The following is an 18,837-nucleotide window of genomic DNA, read 5'->3' as shown; positions in this document are numbered from 1 at the left end:
CATATATATATATATATATATATATATATATATATATATATATATATATATATATATATTTAAAATATGAAACAAATGTAAATTGTAATATTTCACATTAATGTTTTACTGTGTTTTTTTTTTTTTAAATCAATGCCACCTTGATAATCATTTACAGTTTTATTATAGCCATTAGTGTTAGCCATATTAAATGACTGCAAAGGTAATCTAAATGTAAGATGATTACATTGATTTTTTTGTTTTTTTGAGTGTGAATAATGACTCAAATTTCAGATTCTACCTAAGTTGAATATTCATTTTATATCTGGGTGAACTATGTCTACAGTGTATGCAAGAGTGTGCTTGATTATGAGTCCTGTGTGACAAATGAAGTGCAATAGAGCACCCTCTGAATGATGGAGGAAGGACAGGACTCCCAGCATGCAAATGTGTATTTGTGTCAGAGTAGGGGCCAAACCTCAGCAAATGCCAACTCTAATAACATCTCAGTCTGCTAATGGCCGCTCTGGGGGGGTCGAGAGGAGAAGGGAAAAAATATGAAGGATGAGTATATGTGTGTGGAGGGGGGAGATATTCGCTCAAGGTCGAATGAATGAGGCGGTCAATAATAGCCCACGTCTTCCCCCACCTCTCCTTCACAAGAGTTTTAAAAAAACGGACTCTTATCTGTGAGGGTTCCTCTACTCCACTCTTATCCTGAGGGCATGGATCAACGGCGGGCTCAGTTAGAGATGGAGCAGTGGCAGGGAGCGTCCAGCTGTACAAGCATTCCCGTCTGCAGCTGCAGCCCTCTATAAACAGCGCAGAGGGCTTCGCTAGCCTGCCGGGAGGATGTGTAGTCTGTTAAAGAGCTCTCAGACAAATTGCCGGGACTGGTTAGTGCGTGGCAGACACAGCAGCAGGGGAGGACTATGGGAATGAGAGGAAGGCATGTTGGGATGTGGTTGAGATTGGTCTAAGTATTATGGGAAGGAGAGTAATAAAGTGCACACTGTCTAAGAAGCAGTGACTCATGCTGAATAGAGAGTGGTTAACAGGACTATTCTGTGGATTTTGAACATTTTGCCAGTTTATACATGAGCAGATTTTAAATTCTAAATCTTATTTTAAATATTCATGCTCAGTTTTTCAGATTAAATGCAGACCAAGGCTGCATTTAATTAATCAAAAATACAGTAAAACCGTAATATTGTGAAATATTATTATAATATATTTTAAAATGTAATTTATTCCTGCGACGACAAAGCTGTTACTCCAGTCTTTAGTGTCACGTGATCCTTGAGAAATAATTCTAATATACTCAAAACAGTAGTGCCACTTAATATTCCTTTTTTTTTTATAAAGTGTCTTTACTCTCACTTTTGATCAATTTAATGAATCCTTGCTGAATAAAAGTATTAGTTTCTTTAAAAAATCTTACTGACACCAAACTTGAAGTGTGGTGTCCTTTTTTGCTTCAAATCAAAGTTTGTAATGCTGTGATTCATTTCAGTGGTGGTTGGTTTAGTTCATGGCTTAAAACTCTTTATTGAAGAATGTTTTTAAATCCATATGGAGAAAATGGAAGGGTATAATACTTAAGAAACCATGACTGTAAAAATTAGTCATTATTGCACTCCATTGTTCCTTGCTGTATAAATCATCAGTACATAGTCCTCCCCTTTTTTTTTGCCTTTTTTCACTTCTTGTGCACGTGGACTGTAGTAGATAAAAGGAAATCACTGGGAAGAAAAGAGGGTAACTTGTGTTTCCCACATAGGCCCCACAGCTCATTGAGTCAGAGCGTGTGCTAGAGTGTTGAGGATGTTTTCCAGGGCTTGCTGTGTTGTTGCTGAGGTGTTCCAATTGTGTCTTTCTTACCTGAAACAGAACAGCAGAGTATATGCATTTTCTCATCTTTAATCATCTGCCAGACAAAAAGAAGTCAGATTGCTTAAAGTAGTAGCACACTTCCTCTCAACAAGCCGCACAATTTGAGGTTTCAATACAAACTGTGCTGGACCCAGAAACCAATAATCTGATCTGAAGAAACAATATATCTAATATCAAGAACATTTGAATTGCAAAAGAACTTCTCAACTCAGGAAACATATACAGTGAAAAAATAGTTCTCTCTTCAAAAGACAGGTTTCACTCTCACAGAAACAGAGCAAGGAGGTGAGAGGTGTTTGCATCTCATTTGAGCTCCCGATGCTTTGAAGTGTGGGGCCGAGGATCCAAGCAGGGCAGGATGGGGAGAGATTGTTGTAAATGAGAAGACTGCAGGTGAAATCATCCTCTCAGTGGATCATGATGGATGCAGGAGGAGGATGCAGAGTTCAGATTGAAAGAGAAATAAAAGAAGGCCTACTGAATCTACTGGAGAGGCACACTCTCAGGTTTGAAGCAGCCAAGGGACATGTATAGAGAGAGTGGAGACAGCAAGGGCTCGTAAAGTTGGAGAGGAAATACAGGAATGAGCAGCGGAGAAGTATTTTGACAGAGCTCACATATGAGATGCACAGAAAGAGACACAGTGGAACTTTTCTGTTTAGCTGTGGCAGACCATACAGTAATTCAATCAGATTGCCTTTACTGATCTTTGTATGGGGTGCTGTGTGTACATTGAGGAAAAAAAATAACTTAAATGATTTTAGCAAATGGCTGCAATATAACAAAGAGTGAAAAATTTAAGGGGGTCTGAATACTTTCCGTACCCACTGGATATAAGTACAAATTTGTTTCAAGTGATAGTTCACTCAAAAATAATCATTCTGTCATCATTTACTCAACCTCATGTCATTCCAAATTTTTCATATTATGTAAAACAGGATTTCCCTGCTCCTTCTCCAGCCAACGCTGCAAAAAAAAAATCTTTTTAGTGAGTATTTTTGTTATATTTTCCTGTTTCGATATCTAAAGATACATTTACTTATATAAACATTTAAAACATGAAGACTTGTTTTCAGAGAATGCATCTTTATTATGAGTGTATTTTCTTAATTTTTTTCACTTGCTTTATATATAAGAAGTGAAAATTCTGCTGGTGCATTAAGACTAAATAAAATTATATTCAAGATATTGTCAGTCTTAATATTTTATGAAATGTTGCTTCTCAAGTAAATTTTTGGAAAATAATCTTCTGAAATGTGTCATTGAGAAATCTTCATGATAGTGAGGTCACCAGAAGCTATTCAGTATTCTGATAAACCAGTTATAACTGATTATTTACATTAATGTTTTAAGGATACAACAGCAAAAATGTAGGGTTTGGAGGTAGAAAATGGTAATGTAAAACTGAATTACAACGATCATAGTAAGTGGACTAAAAATAAAATGCAACAAAAACAAATAGAATATGGCCCATTTAACAGATTAGTTTAGCAAAACATTGTTTTAGAAAATAATTTTTTGTGTATGAAATAAGTTTGTGTAATACTTTAGAACTATTCACTATTAACAAGTTGCTTTTTAGCATGCATTTTACTAACATATAGGCTGTTTATTAGTAATTATAGCACATATTAATGCCTTATTCTGCATGACCATATTTTAAGCTCCCAGTACCTAAACATAACTACTACAACAACTACCTTACTTACCATCAATAAGCAGCAATTTAGGAGCTTATTGAGGGGAAACTTTTAATTAATATTGAATGTGTTCCCTAATCTAAAGTGTTACCTAAGTTGGTATTTGAAAGAAATTTTATAAGAAACAATATAATTTACGAAGTTCTGTTTTGAGAAGAGAAAGTCATGTTGTGCCACTGCAGCAAGTTGTTCACCCGTCAGGCATTTTGAGGGTCTGCATTGTGTCAGACTGATGACATTGATGATCAGGCTGATATGAGCCTAATGAAGTCTTGTCAGAAAATGGCCTGACTTATGTTTTAGTCTTGTCACTGTGTCTGCTGAATCTGAACAGTTTCAGCACTGTCAATCATAAGGTCATTCTAAGCTGCTATCTGGCCTACGGCTTCAAACACGCACATACAATCCCACTACAGGGTAAAACCAGTGGACATGTGACAGATGTGTCCCACAATGCTATTGGAGACAGCTGTTTATCCTTGCTTCTGCCCCTGAGCTTTACAGACTATCACATTAATTCCCTCTTAAACCCAGCAAGCTACACTCAAGCATGCCTTCATGGACCACAAAGCCCAGATCAACATGGGTGACGATCAAGATCAGTGTGAGTGTCACCCTTTCCAGACCTGAACCTGCCATCCAGTCTCTCAGAGTCATTTATTGGATCCTATAGAATCCTGGAACACAAAGCAGAAGGTGATGTTCTGCATTTGAGTTTTAGCACAGAGAAGACTGTGAGAGATGTAGAGCTCAAGAGAGTGATGGAGAGGGAGTGAACGACTCACCTGTGTCAAGGATGCAAGAGAATACAGCTGTGGTTTGTACTTACAAAGTATGTCAGTGCCAGGAAATCTGAGGAGGAAAGAGAGCGAGAGAGAGAGTGGGTGTAAACGAGAACTGAACTGACTCACCCTGCATGACTCTCTGTTCTCTCCTAAGAAAGTCTTTAAGTGCTGAAAGCTGTCGCTTCACCAGAGACAAATCACTTCAGGACCATTTAGAGATTGAAGCTCTGCTTCGCAGTAGGAGGAAAGAGAGGTGCTCTCACTAACCAGGTTTCCATCCACATATTTTTATGCAAATTTTGAGATACTGCATCAAAGATTGCTGTGTGGAGAAACTTATTTTATCAACTTTTCACTGAAAGTTTCTGCCGATCTATTCTTCTATAGCAATGTTAAAGAAGATTCCTAATTGAACCCTTTTGAAACCCAAATTTTTAAAAGTGCACAAAACAAAATAATAACCAAATTTGCATAAATGAACTAGGTCATATGTTTACATATACTTCGATTGTAATATTGTGTGTTGTTACCTTGATGATCAATGATTTGTTTTTTCTGTTAGTTTTTCATGAGTCCCTTGTTTGCCCTGAGCAGTTACATTGCCCACTTCAGAAAAATTCCTACAGGTCCTGCACATTCTGTTTTTTTGTTTGTTTAGTTTTTTTTTGTCATTTTTTGCATATTTGAACCCTTTCCAACAGTGACTGTATGATTTTGAGATCCATCTTTTGAGGAACTCATACACAACTATTACAAAAGGTGAAAACATTTACTGATGCTCAAGAAGGAAACGTGCGTGACACATTGCATTCGACTATATTTTATATATGCAATTTTGCTGCTGCTTATTTTTGACATCAATAATCTACATTTTTGTTTTGTTAAATTTTTTTATTTATTTAGTTAACGTTTTTTTTGTGTGTGTGTGACCTTGCAGACAGTCTATACATGAGTCTTGGCCGTGGTTTATGGACAGGCACCTTATGAAGAATTCTGTGGCTTTCTATTGTGCCACTTGAATTATTATTGGAGAAATCCAAGTATGTTTCTCAGTTGCATTTGTGTAACGCTGCATTCTTGAATAGATCCTTTGTGGGTGGAATAGGTCAGTGTGTGGAAGAGCTTGCAGTCACCCAAGGTTTCCGGTGACAGCTCTGGACAATATTCTCTGCTCTGTTTGCCTTGAAATGTCTGTCCAACTACCCACTGTACAGATCTATTCAAGTGTTTTTGACATGTTTGTGATAAATGAAATCCATTTTGTGTTGCGAGTCTCCTCCAGCTCAGAGCAGTATCATGGAAACAGAACAGGTCTGAGGATATCATGTAATATGAACATTGTGCTGTATTTTTTGCAGTATTCCTGGCTCTGCAGTGTGTGCTTTCGACATGGAGCAGCTGGCCGGAGTGTTTGATGGAAGATTTAAAGAGCAGAAATCGCCTGAGTCGATATGGACACCTGTTCCAGATGAGGTTGTGCCCAAACCGAGGTACTGAATGAAATGACATTTTACAACTCTAGAGAGTGTTTTATGTCCTCAAATGCCAACCTGCAGAGAGGAAGTTTATAATAATGTGCTGTGTTTGTGAATTTCTCAGGCCGGGTGGTTGTGCCATACAAGGCTCAAAGTTCAATTCCTCCAACTCTTTCCCTGATGACATGTTAACTTTTGTCAAGACACATCCGCTGATGGATGAAGCCATCCCATCACTCGGTCAGAGACCATGGATTGTTAGGACCATGGTCAGGTGAGGACAACTTTCTCTCAGATGTCCTAGACCAGATTCTCTACTGTTAAAACCAGGTCATACATGCCTTCAAGACATGATATCTGGTTTGTCACTGGTCTAAAGTGGACTAGTGCTTCTAGATGAGCTATCAGGTCGATCTCAAATACTCCAGATGGTAGTTTATTAACCTTTTAGACTACCAACAAATGACTAACTTCAACCAAGCTTCAGAAGTTAGATTTTTTACAAACTTGAAGCAAAGGAACACATAATGGACATTAAATTTAGCTGCTAGCTTCACCCGGGCATTGTTTTCTTCATTAAGATCCTTGCTAAACATTTGACCTGCCGTCTGTGATGTCTGCTAGCATTAGTATCTGTCCAATCTCAGTCTTCAGACTATGGGGTTCCAACAGCTGGGGTTTCTCAGCATCCCACAGGGCACAACAAGATTATATTGACAAGTTGTTTGTGTCATCTTAAACACTCTGGGAGATCGTCTTATTTTAGAAAGCTGAATCATCCAAGTAGAGCAGTTTTGGCTGTTTCCTCAAGATATGCTGGTTTGTCAATACACATTGCTTTTCGGATTTGTGTATTTTGTTATTTTGGCATGAGATTTTGAATTATAATTTAATACCTTTTTTCCTCTCTGTATCATTTGAGAATGTATTAAGTTGTCTTCTGTCACTTTCAGATACCAGCTCAACAAAATGGTGGTGGACACAAACTCTGGTCCCTATGGCAACCAGACAGTCCTCTTTCTGGGTTCCAGCCGAGGGACCATCCTCAAATTCCTTGTCACCCCCAACAGGGATAACACAGTGACCAACAACAATGTGTTCCTCGAGGAACTGGAAGGCTACAACCCAGACAGGTAGAGGTTAATGCTAAAAACACGCTCTTTAGTGATTGTTTTACGGCAGAGAATCACAAGTCATGGCATGTAAACAGATGGAGCATTAGCTGGTCATTATCTCTTGCGGAAAGCGGCAGGAGTTTGCGAGCAACACTCATTTTTCATGGATATAGTGGTAATTGCATCTTCATCCAGACAGACTAAATGCTGTTTAGTCTGTTCCTCCTCACATACTCAAAAAACTGTGAAACCTTTTACACACTAAAGCAAAATGTAGTAATTCAGGTGAACCTGTCTGCAGGTTTTTAATTTCCAAACACCAAATTAGCTAAACAAAACAAACATCCTTCATAAAACATGAATCAACATGAATCACTAAACATTTCTGTGTAATTTATCAGAGCAGGAGTGTGTGTGTGTGAGAGCGTGACGACTTTGACAGTGCTAGCTGTGTCTAGCGCAGCGGGAAGCCAGCTAATCAGGGGAATGTAGATGGAGTAATCAGATCAGGCTCCGATCATGCTGGCCTTGCATAACCTCTGCCATCCCTCATCATGCGGTGGTGAAGTGGTAAATCGTTTGACACGCGCAGGGTCAGGGAGTCTGCGACCGATGGAAGCCACTCAAAAATGCCCATGTCTTCATCCATATCGATCAAGACACTGTAGCGAAGACAACAATGACATAACAAGATGGGGGCTAGAGTGTTAATTGATGTCAATCTCTTTTTATGCACACTTTTCTTTTTATCTTGATGTATTTGTATCATCCGTGTAAGTTGTCTGGCTTTTTTTGTTTCTAATAAAAAAAAATTCTCGCTTGTTTTCTGTGATCTAACTATAGCAGTGGTTCATTTTCACATCTCTTACGTCTTCTGTTTCGCTCTCCTACTCACATGTATCAAGAGAGGCAGCTTTTTTCTTCTTAAATCAGTTTAAACTTGCACCTCTTTATCTCACCCTCTGTCTGTTCTCTTCCTGTCTCTCTCTTTCGTTACTTGTTCGCTGCCTAAAAAACTCAATTTTCAACTAGGGCTGTTAATTAAATGTGTTAATTTAGTGAGATTAATAAAAAAAAAAAGGGCAAATTAACAGTAAAAATAAATTAATAAAAAGTAATGGTTATGGTAAAGCCCATTCAGAACTGAATTATATATGCACGTGTGTGTATACTGTATACATGTTTTCATATTAATATATATAAATGAGATTAATTAACTGCCATATTATGTAATTATTTTTATTTGGTTCAGTAATATTTTCAACATAGATTTTCTAGTCTGTAAATCATTTTGCTTCTCAAGTTAATCTGTTTTTACAGCTTTTTAATTTTTTTTTTCTCTGTAAAATGAGATTAAAATACTGATTAACAAAATTTTTGAAACAAGCTTTATCACATTTCTGATGGCCTTTGGTAAGTGTGGCTCATTACTCCGATCCGATGCATAAAGTACTAATGATTTCTCCGCTGCTATCGAGGCCATTATCGTAATCGTTTCTATAACCAAATGTATGTGTGCAGTGTGCACATGTATACAAACAAATGCATTTTCTAGCCAGCATGGCAGGTGGAAGAGAGATACTCTAAGTGGTAAGTGCCAATTAAGTGTAACGCACAGAGGAGTGGGTGGCTGCCAGACTCCTAGATATCAGTCAGATTAGTTACTGGGGCCAAGTACAAAGTGACAACACATTAATGTGATATCACATTAATACGACACACATTTTCTTTTTGAAGCCCTTTACGCCTCATTCAGAGGGTGAAAGCTAGTGTCAGTTCATTAGAGACATACTATATAACAAGCCGTTATCTTAATGCATAGAGGGCCTTGGTGGAAATTTCATGATTTAAGATGGCAAACCAACTTTCATAACTAAGCTCTAATGTGTTAAAAGGATAGTAGATGCATATAAGAAATGCAATAGCTAGCTTGTCTAAAGGTTTTGCTGGTCTACCTTTGCTTCATTAGTTCTTGTTAACCGCACAGCATTATATTGTGTTAAGGTAAACATTATCAGACTGTGTTATGCTTGACAGTTTAGACTTTATTAATGTAGGTTGTGGTCATGTCATTCTGTATCAAACTGTGTTTGAGTGTTTTCTCTGTGTAAATTGTGTTTGACTTTCTCCCTGCACTCTTTTAATTTGTTGCAAATTGATTTGGACTGTGTGTGTTCCAGGTGTGGGACGGACTCTCCTCAGGCCAGGCAGCTGCTTTCTCTCACGCTGGACCGCATCAGTCACAGCCTCCTACTGGCTTTCCCCTCTTGCTTGATCAAAGTGCCTGTAGCACGCTGCCAACTCTATTCCCGCTGCATGAAGTGAGTGACACACACACGTTTAGTTAGGACTCCAAATGAGGACATATCATATAGTCTGTTGTTTTTACAGTATATAAATGAAATTATAAATTCTATATTATTATTTTTTTATTGATAGAATAATATAGTTTTATTTTATTAATAATATCATCTATATTTTTTTATTGATTTTAAATATTTATGTATTAATGTAATGTTAATTTGATTATAATATTAATTTTAATATTGATTTTGTATAAAAATACTGTGTATATTTGTGTATTATTTTTTATTTTATTACAAGTATTATATATTATTTAGCAATGTATTTTATTTATTTTAAATTTTAAATTAATGTACCAAGAAGGATATTATATAAAATCGCTGAATATGGTCAATTGATATTGCTCATTTGCAGGATTTTAACTTTCACAATGTCTGCAGAATTATTGCAAAGCATTATGAGACAGATACCATGCTGAATCCAAAGTGCTGGGCATGGTCAAAGAACACTAGTGAGCATTTTGACAGGAGATTTAAATTCACCTCAGGGTGTGACAGCTTCAAAATAACTTCCAAAGTCTTGAATAAGACATGCAATTGTGAGGAACCTCCAGTTTCATCTGGCACTTGCAAGGCCATTATTAGAGGGTCTGTTTGGAGATTATTATTATTATGCGTGGATTGTTATTATTAATAACAATCCACGCATGCAACGAAGGCATTCCGTAATCCCATTGAAAACCATTGGGAAATTCTAAATCTGAATCGAAGCTGATGAATAAATCTCAGCTTTGGGATAAATTTAAGGAGGCCTGGCAAGAAATGACACATGCGCATAGCTTTTTGAGTAATGCCCAGGAGAACAGCTTTTATAATCAAAAACAAGGGAGAACCAGCGAAATGTATGTATGCTTTACTTCTTTTTATTTTACATTATATTTTATTTAGATTAAATATAATTCTACCAAATTATGACCTCCCAAAGTGTTCCCAAAGGCAGGTTTTGTCATGTTTATCTAGCTTCCTTGGACAAATTTGTCCAAAAAGCATAGCTAATTAAGCCCGCACATACACACATGCACAGTACATTTGCCTAGCTACTGTACATAACTGGGAAACCTCCCATTGACTTTTTGATAGTTGTTAAATAAAGCTATTTAAGATCATCCAGAATGTAAACTTATGCCTAAAATTTGACACTAATGTGAACAGTGACATCATTTAGAGTCTTTATGAATCATTTGTCCTTTTTAGTACAATCCCAACAACTGTTTATACTGTAGCTCTCAGCTCTAGGATAGTTTTGTGATCCTGTGATCACTGGTCACCAGCCCGTGCTCTGTGTCTGTGCCCATGGGTCATCTGTGCAGCCCAGTGAGGCACACTAACACATGTCAAGCGTCTAATGTGTGCACTGAACCAGCTGGAATATACTTGGATGAAATCCAGCAGAATTAAACTATATACTGTCTGGTGCCTTGGGGTACATTCATGCTTGTTTCTGTTCTTTCACAGGAACTGCATCGCCTCACGGGATCCCTACTGCGGCTGGACCAGAGGAAGCACCTGCTCTTTCCTCCGTGCAGGTACAAGGTGAGGTTTGAAAATGTACCTACCAACATAATGTTTACATCTATCTATTCTTACATATAAAACAAGATTTCCATCTTCAGATAAAGCAGGTCTAAAAAAAGCATACTAGTTTTTGTGTTCTGCCACTTTAAATATACCTGTAAAGGTCTGTCCGTCGTCTCCAGGGAGACTGTTTTATTGAGTTCTGTGTGCAAATACAGGTTGTCTGCCGGTATAGGTGGAGACCGTTTTACCTCAGTGCCGTTATGCAATTACAGCTCTCTGGCTGGATCTGATTTGATTTACCAAGGACGGCCAACCTGTAGATCGATTCTGTCTCGCATAATACTGAAACATTCTCACCAATTGAATTTCACAGTGGAAAAAACGATACAGTAGTTCTAATTACTGCCACTTGCTAATATACACAAATAGCGAATATGCAAAACAACTTTCTTTCGGCTGTTTATCAGTGTTTTTACGCTTCTCATTGCTACAATATGGCTAATGTTCATCCTCAGGAGAGCGGCAATCTGCGTGCTCATTGAAATTCTCGGGGTGGTTCACCACTGTAGTATAAAAAAACTCAGCCATCGTCTCTCAGAGGAGTTCTGGAGATTACAGTTCTGCGCCTGCAGTTTGTATAAACATTATATTTTATAGACGTTTCACAGAAAGCGTTTAAACAATGTGTATCTTCTGAAAAACTAAGACCCTGGCAGTAAAAGACCCCTGGCTGCCTTGTTGTCCTGGGCTTTGACTAATTGCCAACGGTAGTGGAAAGAGGCTGGTCCCCCTGTGCACGCTTCTGCCTTCAGCCGTTCCTCTGTTTGACTTATGCGGTTGGAAGGAAGCCATTCGTGAGCCGACTGCAGTCATTTTTCTTCATTATTGTGGCTTTAAGGTAACACAGAGCATCTCTAATAGAGCACTGTGATGCCTCTGTGTATAAGACTTGATCAGGAGCGCAGATTGAGTTTCTGCACACATCCTGTACAAGCTTTTAACGTGCAATATCACTTATTATTGAACCCAAGAGCAAAGGACCTAAAAAAAACAAGATATTTTAGAAGTACCCTTCAAGACAGCATTAAAAGTAGTTTTTCTTTCAAAAAAAGAGAGAGAAAATACACAGGCATTACTGCAATTCAGACGGTGCAGTTTTATGGTCTGTTTATGTGGTTTGCTGATGAATGTTTCTACTACTGTTCTTTCTCCCATTCACCACAGGCTTCCCTTCGAACAAGACGTTGAGCACGGAAACACTTCTCACTTGGGAGACTGTGACGGTAAGAGAAAATTTTTATTACAACAATAAAACTCTTCACACTGTGACCTCCCGTTCTCTCCCCTCGTCCAGTCAGATCAGCAGCCGCCGTCGTCATTTTTCCGCCCCGTTTTGAGCTTCTGTTCTGCTGCAAGAGCCTCAGTTCGGGTGTGTGGCGATCACAACTTGCGCTTTCTATTTGTAGTTCCCCTTTCATCTCCGATTATGTTTGTCTTGGAACAGCGTTGAGTTCTGGGTGAGTCTCTCTTGGTGGGGTTCATCGCAGCAAATCAATCGTTCAGTCTGAAATTCACTCGCTGTAGAACCCCTTTGATCTCACCGCTGATTCTGCACAGGCATAGGTGCACGTTAATCCTGGGTCCACCACAGGAGACCTCACTCATCTGCTGTGAGCCACAAGCACTCGGATGTATAAATATTGCATAATGATTGTGTCTGCCTGGCTGGACTTTAATCTGCTCATCAGGAGCTTTTGAAGTTTTCCAGCCCCTGTTTCAGTTGTGGTGCACAAGCCAGAAAGTAATGGGGTGGTGGGGCCAACTGCTGTATTTGCTAATGTGTTTCCTAATGGAGAAGATCAGTAAGTCTGGGGGGAAAAAACATAGTAGCTTTGTCACAGCAGCATGAATAATGTGATGTAAGAGAACTTGATTCTGATTTCCAATATTCTTGCAAAACTTATCTTCTTTAAACGAGCATGCAAGTCGTGTTCCAAAACCTAGTAAGTTGCCTACTTAGACAGCACTTTAAAAAATGCTCCCGATGTGAAGACTTAAAAGATAGCTTCTTTTGCATTAGGTATCATGAACTAACTTAATAAACAATCTTTTTTTTTTTTTTACAGCATTTATAAATCTGTTAATGTTCAGTTAATTATAATTACTTGTATGTGTAATTTATACTATATACTACTTTTCATTGTTCATGTTCATTATACATAATACATAAATGTTCATTTATACAACTGGAAATGCTAAAAATGTTTAAGTTTATATAGAAAGTAAAATTGAATTAATCCTGTAAAATATTTTTCATTGTTAGTTCATGATTTTAGTAATTGACTATTTTACCTAGTATAATATTTGTGCTATTAGCTCAGCAACCTGCTAACCTCAAACCCTATTAAAATCAATTGTGAATCGAGTCTTCTGTGAGGAATTGATGCTTGCTCATTTTTGAGGTAAATAATAAAAAATTAAATAAATAAATCCTTGAAGCAAGATGAATTTACTTGAGAAGCAACACTGCATTAGATATTAAGGCATGTTTTCTGAGAATGTATCTTTAATACTGGTATTTTTTGTCTTACTGCGCTGCAGATAATATATATATATATATATATATATATATATATATATATATTATTTATATTTATTTATTTCTCTCACTTTTTTTAATTTGCCAGTGCTGTAAGACAAACACACTCATACTCCAAATAATTACAAGTCTTAACATTTTATTATATATATATTTTTTTGCGCTTTATACAATACTGGTTGTGTCAAAGCAGCTTTACAGTGTTAAACAGGAAAATAGTTTCTCAATAAATGCAAACTATACAATAATGTCAATAATGCTAGAAGATAATAACGGAGTCATTTTTCCAGCTAAAGTCAGTTCATTGATGATTCAGTGATGTTATGTCATATCTTATGCAGTGTTGTAAATTTATGTTATTTAATTTAGATTTAGACCAGCACTAACTGACATAAACCAGCCTTGATCAGCATATAAATTCATGCTGGTTTAAGCTGGTCTGAAAGTCAGGGTGTCTCTCTAGTGACTTTTAGACTGGGTACTTGCATGGACATCATCTCATTCTTCATGCTTAATAAGTCTTGTGTAAATAAGTGTTTGCCTACAAGACTTTGATCACCGGACCGCATGTCACATCCATCACGCTTCACGAGTGCGGTTCTCCTGGCCCTGCAGTGCAGAGAGACACAGGCCAGGGGTTGAGAAGTGGGCAGTTTAGAGGATGTAGCACTGCATCCATCACAGTTTGTAGCTGGTGACTGGCTTTCATCTACTGCTGGGAGGGGTTACATACTCTGATTTGGGTGGCAGCCTCAGTGATGGAGATCACCCGGATGAGCCTGAACTTCATATGAACCCCAGATGTCCACATGCACGTCCGAGAGGGCGAAGAGGGGATAGACGGCTGATGGTAGCAGCTTCTGCTTAACGACGGAAAAGTGGTCAGTGGAAGTGGGGGGAGAGGAGAAGAATTGATTTTCATCTCGTCTCTCTGACTCGGTCTGGGCTGAATGATTACGAAAGGTGGGATCCATAAACCAAAGAGGGAGATACAAAGGGTGAAATGGTATATAGAGAGATGAAGTATGGCGGGCTGGTGGTGGTTGTCAGACAAGCTGGAGCCTGTGACTGAGGGTGGGTGTCTGGGGTGGGGTTGGGTGCACAGACGGGGCCGTGAGTGATGTAGAGCGCAAGCTCTGATGTCTCCAGTGTCACAGAACCGTCACTGCTGCAATTCCCAAGACCTTGCACTGCTATAACTCTCTGACATGCTCGCATTTCCTTCTGTATGGCAGAAGCAATTTTTCATTCCCTTGCTCTTTCTACCTCTCTCAGTTTAAAAATAGTGTAATTTTTCTCACTCTATTTCTTAAAAACCAGTACTTTGTAAAACTGCAGTACAAACAGACTGGCTAGTTGACAGATAACATGGACATCAAATTGTGTTGTCAACATCAAGATTTTTGGTACTTTAGGTAGTTTTTATTGTTCTAAAACAATAATAAATTCTGTTCTTTTTGGCTAAATGCAGTTCACTTTAAGAGGTCATATCCATTATTTAGTAATGTTGGGTTTTTGGCAAAATGGATGTAATTTAGTTCGGAATGGGTCATTTTTTAATCTTATTTCCTATATATATATATATATATACTGTATATATATATATATATATATATATTGTACTGTTTAGCATGTTTTCCGTTTTTAAAGTTACAGTATGTTCATTGTACATTAAGCTTTTCTCTTTTCATTTTTATTTTTTCTTTATTTTTTTCTTTCATTTCAGAAAATAGTCCATTTGCTGCAGTACAATAAAATAACATACATTTTCATGCCTTAAAAAAATAAATATTACCATTCTGCCTAATCAAAGGCTTCCTATGTGAACTGCTTTGTTATATTTAGTACAAAAAGAGTAGTTCACTATTTTCACTGTAGTCCACTTATAATATCAGTATCCTTTTTGCTGCAAAACAGGCATAATTTAATTGTTTTTACATTTTTGTTTCAATAAATGCTGTTTTTGGACCGTTTAGGAAGTTTTAAGTAAATGGTACATCAAGCTCTTTTTATCTCAAAAGAGCAAGGAGTGTCTTTTTAGTGTCTTTTTAGTCTCTCAATTAATATGAGGTTGCATAAAAGCTGCATGCATAGGAATTAGAAAGAATGAGAGGAACATTTTAGTTTAAATGGTGCATAGCTTGTCACATTGCAGAGCACTTCTGTATGATAACAGGCCAAATATATCTCTCTGTATCTTTCTTCCACCTTCACTTCACCTTGGTGTTTGAGTAACCGATCAGGCAGTTCCTGCCGTCTCTCTCGTTTTGCTCTTCAGTGTGAGGACCGTAATTAGAGATGCACCTGCTCTTCCTGTGCCCTGACCAAGCACTTAGTGATCTACTTCAGAATGTCAGTTCTCCTTTTGCCTGATGTTCCTAGGCGGAGTTGATCAAAGTAAATGTAGACATCAGATGCTTTAATTTAGCTGACCTGTGAGGCCTGCCCTTAGAGGCCCAAGACACAGCCACCAATAGCCACTTGTCATTCTGCATTTTGAGGGCCCATCTCTTTGGCTTTATCTTTCTGTTTCTTTCTCTGTTAAGGGAGGCATGCCAGGTTGTGTATTCTTGTGTAATGATGGCCGATGACTAAACTAGCTGCAATAACTGTTCTCAAAAATCAACAACAGTGCTTGAAACAATTAACATGTTTGTTGTTGGAATGTGTATGTTGGAGAATGAAATGCTAGCTTGAGGTGGATAGCATGACATTTTACATTCCAGCCTGGGCAGACACTTTGCTCTCTCGCCTGATCTTACCTCAATGTGGAATTAACCCTTTACAGGTCATGACCTTTAAGTCAGCCATATCGATTGCAGGATTAGGGGCTAATTTAATGCTCCTTAAACTTCAACAGTATTCTTTTCAATGTAAAATTGCAGGTAATGTGAGGGGACAAGGGGGAGTGAGTTATTATGCCAAAGGAAGTAAAACCAAAATATTCTACTACTGTACTACTGTTCAAAAGTTTGGGGTCACTTTTTTTTGGAAGGAAACTACTTTTATTCAACAAGGTTACATTTATCAAAACTGGCGGTACAGACATTTATATTGTTACAAAAGATTTGTATCCCAAATAAAACCAGTTTTTTTAACTTTATATTCATCAAAGAATCCACAAAAATATGAAGCAGCTCAGCTGTTTTGAATATTAATAATTAGAAATGTTTCTTTAGCGCCAAATCATCATATTAGTATGATTACTGAAGGATCATGTGACACTGAAGACTGGAGTAATGGCTGAGGAAAATTCAGCCTTTTTATCAGAGGGAAAAAAAAAACCTTTTAAAATATATTAAAATAGGAAACTTATTTTAAATTGTATGTAAAGAAATATATATAACTGTGTCAAAAGGCACTTTGGCAGACTGTGGTTCCCGAAAACAACTTACAGATTACTTAAAAAAGTTACACACTTTTTTACCCCCCAATACTGGGGTAGAATCCAAATATACTTGCCACTGGTAAAAGTTAACTACGTTCACTTATGGGAGCGACAGAGTCATTGTTTGCACAGAAACTCATCAGCAAATGTCTACGCTGTTAAACCAGGCATTAAAAGGGAGGGAGACATCAGTGTTGGAGAGAACTGTCACGCTCCACCGTTGTTACGAGTGAATGGACTGCAAAACGAGGCTTCTCTTAAAACCAGCAAGTTCAACTACAGTATGTGTACAAAGAGCAGACAGTCATAAGCCCCATTACTCTTTCTTTGCATCTATATTCCACCCGCTTAGCATTTTCTCCCGTGTGTGTATGTTGCTGCAAAAGCATTTGAGTATAATCACAGAGTTGACACAGATGGAGGCAATTACGCCGCTGTTCAAATATTTCCTGGAGAAAGGTGGTGTTTCGAATCTCCAAACAGTGGGTTACAATCATAAAAAAATTGAAGTCCATATTACACATAGAAGTGCACGGTGGCGTCATTCTTATGGAGTGGGATGACAGCCATGCAGAGAAAGGCAATGAGGCACACGCTGGCAAATTTGCTTCTCTGCTGTAATTGGTATCAGCTAGCAAACATATAATTACATGTCTCATGTACACTGCTGTTCAAAAGTTTGGCGTGGGTAAGATTTTTAAATGTTATTGATAGAAGTCTCTTATGCTCACCAAGGCTAAGCATTTATTTGATCAAAAAAACTGTTATATTCTGAAATATTACAATTTAAAATGTCTGTTTTCATATATTTTAGAAGTAATTTATTCCTGTAATGGCAAAGCTTATTTTCAGCAGCCATTAATCCAGTCTTCAATGTTACATGATCCTTCAGAAATCATTCTAATATGCTGATTTGATGCTCAAGACACATTTCTTATTATTAGCAAAGTTGGAAATAGATTGCTTCCTAATTTTTGGGAGGAAACTGTGATAGTTTTTCATGATTTATGATGATATGGCATGTATTCATTATCAAGTAAATTTTATGTCCTCAAAAAAGCAACAAATGCTGTACAAAGTGTTGAAATCAGTCAAGCAGAATATATTTGATGTGTAATATACAACTTTTACTTGGAATGAAGATGACAGTTGTCATTTTGTAGTGTCACATTTTGTGGGAATCACGTTTTGTATGCTCTGTGGAGTTTGTTGGGTGGGTGTAATAGGTTTTATAGAGGAGTTAGGTGTTACAGTGAGTGTTTGTAAGACTGATGTGGTGCTCTTGCCCTCCAGACCTTTCAAACACTCCCACAGGGGCAGTTCATGTTCTCCTGGAGTACAACATCTCATGACCTTCATGTCCAGGTCATTAATCTTGTCATGGACAAACACACACACGTATGTCTACACTGAGGTAGGCCATTCCGTGTACCGGAAAATTCAGAAGTGAAGAATGGGCTTCCTTTCAGTTCATAAGTTGAAATTTGAAATGAATTGGCCACACCACACAGGAAGCTGATTTGGAATGACAGGAAGAGTAATTTATGGATTTGAAATTTGAAGAAACCGTGAAACAGCTGGCGTTTTGTTACATTTGCAAAAACACAAAAATGGTTACATGATTAATTTGGACTAATTATGCCTGTTTTTCCCCTTATAGACATTTTTCTCAAATAATTAGACATATTTCTCTAAAGTAATTACAAGTGATTAGAAAGTACTGTCTCAGCAATTAACACAGCCATCAAAGCACTTTAATTCAGCCATACAGATTTGAATTAGCTATAAACACCACATTGTTTATAGTAATTACAAAAATTTGGTATTTTAATTAATTGGTTATATGTTGATGATTGGTTCCATTTAGAAAGTCTGGGGTGTATTACAATAAAAATTTGACATGTTCTTTACACCACGGGTAATAAAATGAAATATGTTTTCATATTTAATTTTCCAATGAAATATATACTTATAAAAAAATATTTATTTACACACACACACACACACACACACACATATATA

At 37.5% G+C, this 18,837-nt stretch overlaps 1 protein-coding gene across 1 annotated transcript in view; it reads left to right on the top strand.

Annotated features, from left to right (window-relative positions):
* LOC107549930 (semaphorin-6B-like) overlaps positions 1-18,837 on the top strand; it is a 75,656-nt gene that overhangs the window by 45,847 nt on the left and 10,972 nt on the right. Inside the window, exons 10-15 of the mRNA XM_016231120.1 lie at positions 5,716-5,847; positions 5,957-6,106; positions 6,786-6,965; positions 9,128-9,268; positions 10,766-10,843; positions 12,053-12,111. Of these exons, the coding sequence (XP_016086606.1) occupies positions 5,716-5,847; positions 5,957-6,106; positions 6,786-6,965; positions 9,128-9,268; positions 10,766-10,843; positions 12,053-12,111 (740 nt within the window). The remainder of the gene's footprint in view (positions 1-5,715; positions 5,848-5,956; positions 6,107-6,785; positions 6,966-9,127; positions 9,269-10,765; positions 10,844-12,052; positions 12,112-18,837) is intronic.

The sequence above is a fragment of the Sinocyclocheilus grahami genome, unplaced genomic scaffold (assembly GCF_001515645.1).
Source record: "Sinocyclocheilus grahami isolate Dianchi unplaced genomic scaffold, SAMN03320097.WGS_v1.1 scaffold16.1, whole genome shotgun sequence".
Taxonomy (NCBI): domain Eukaryota; kingdom Metazoa; phylum Chordata; class Actinopteri; order Cypriniformes; family Cyprinidae; genus Sinocyclocheilus; species Sinocyclocheilus grahami.
Note: the sequence above shows the minus strand (reverse complement) of the source record. Positions and strands in the feature narration are given on the sequence as shown.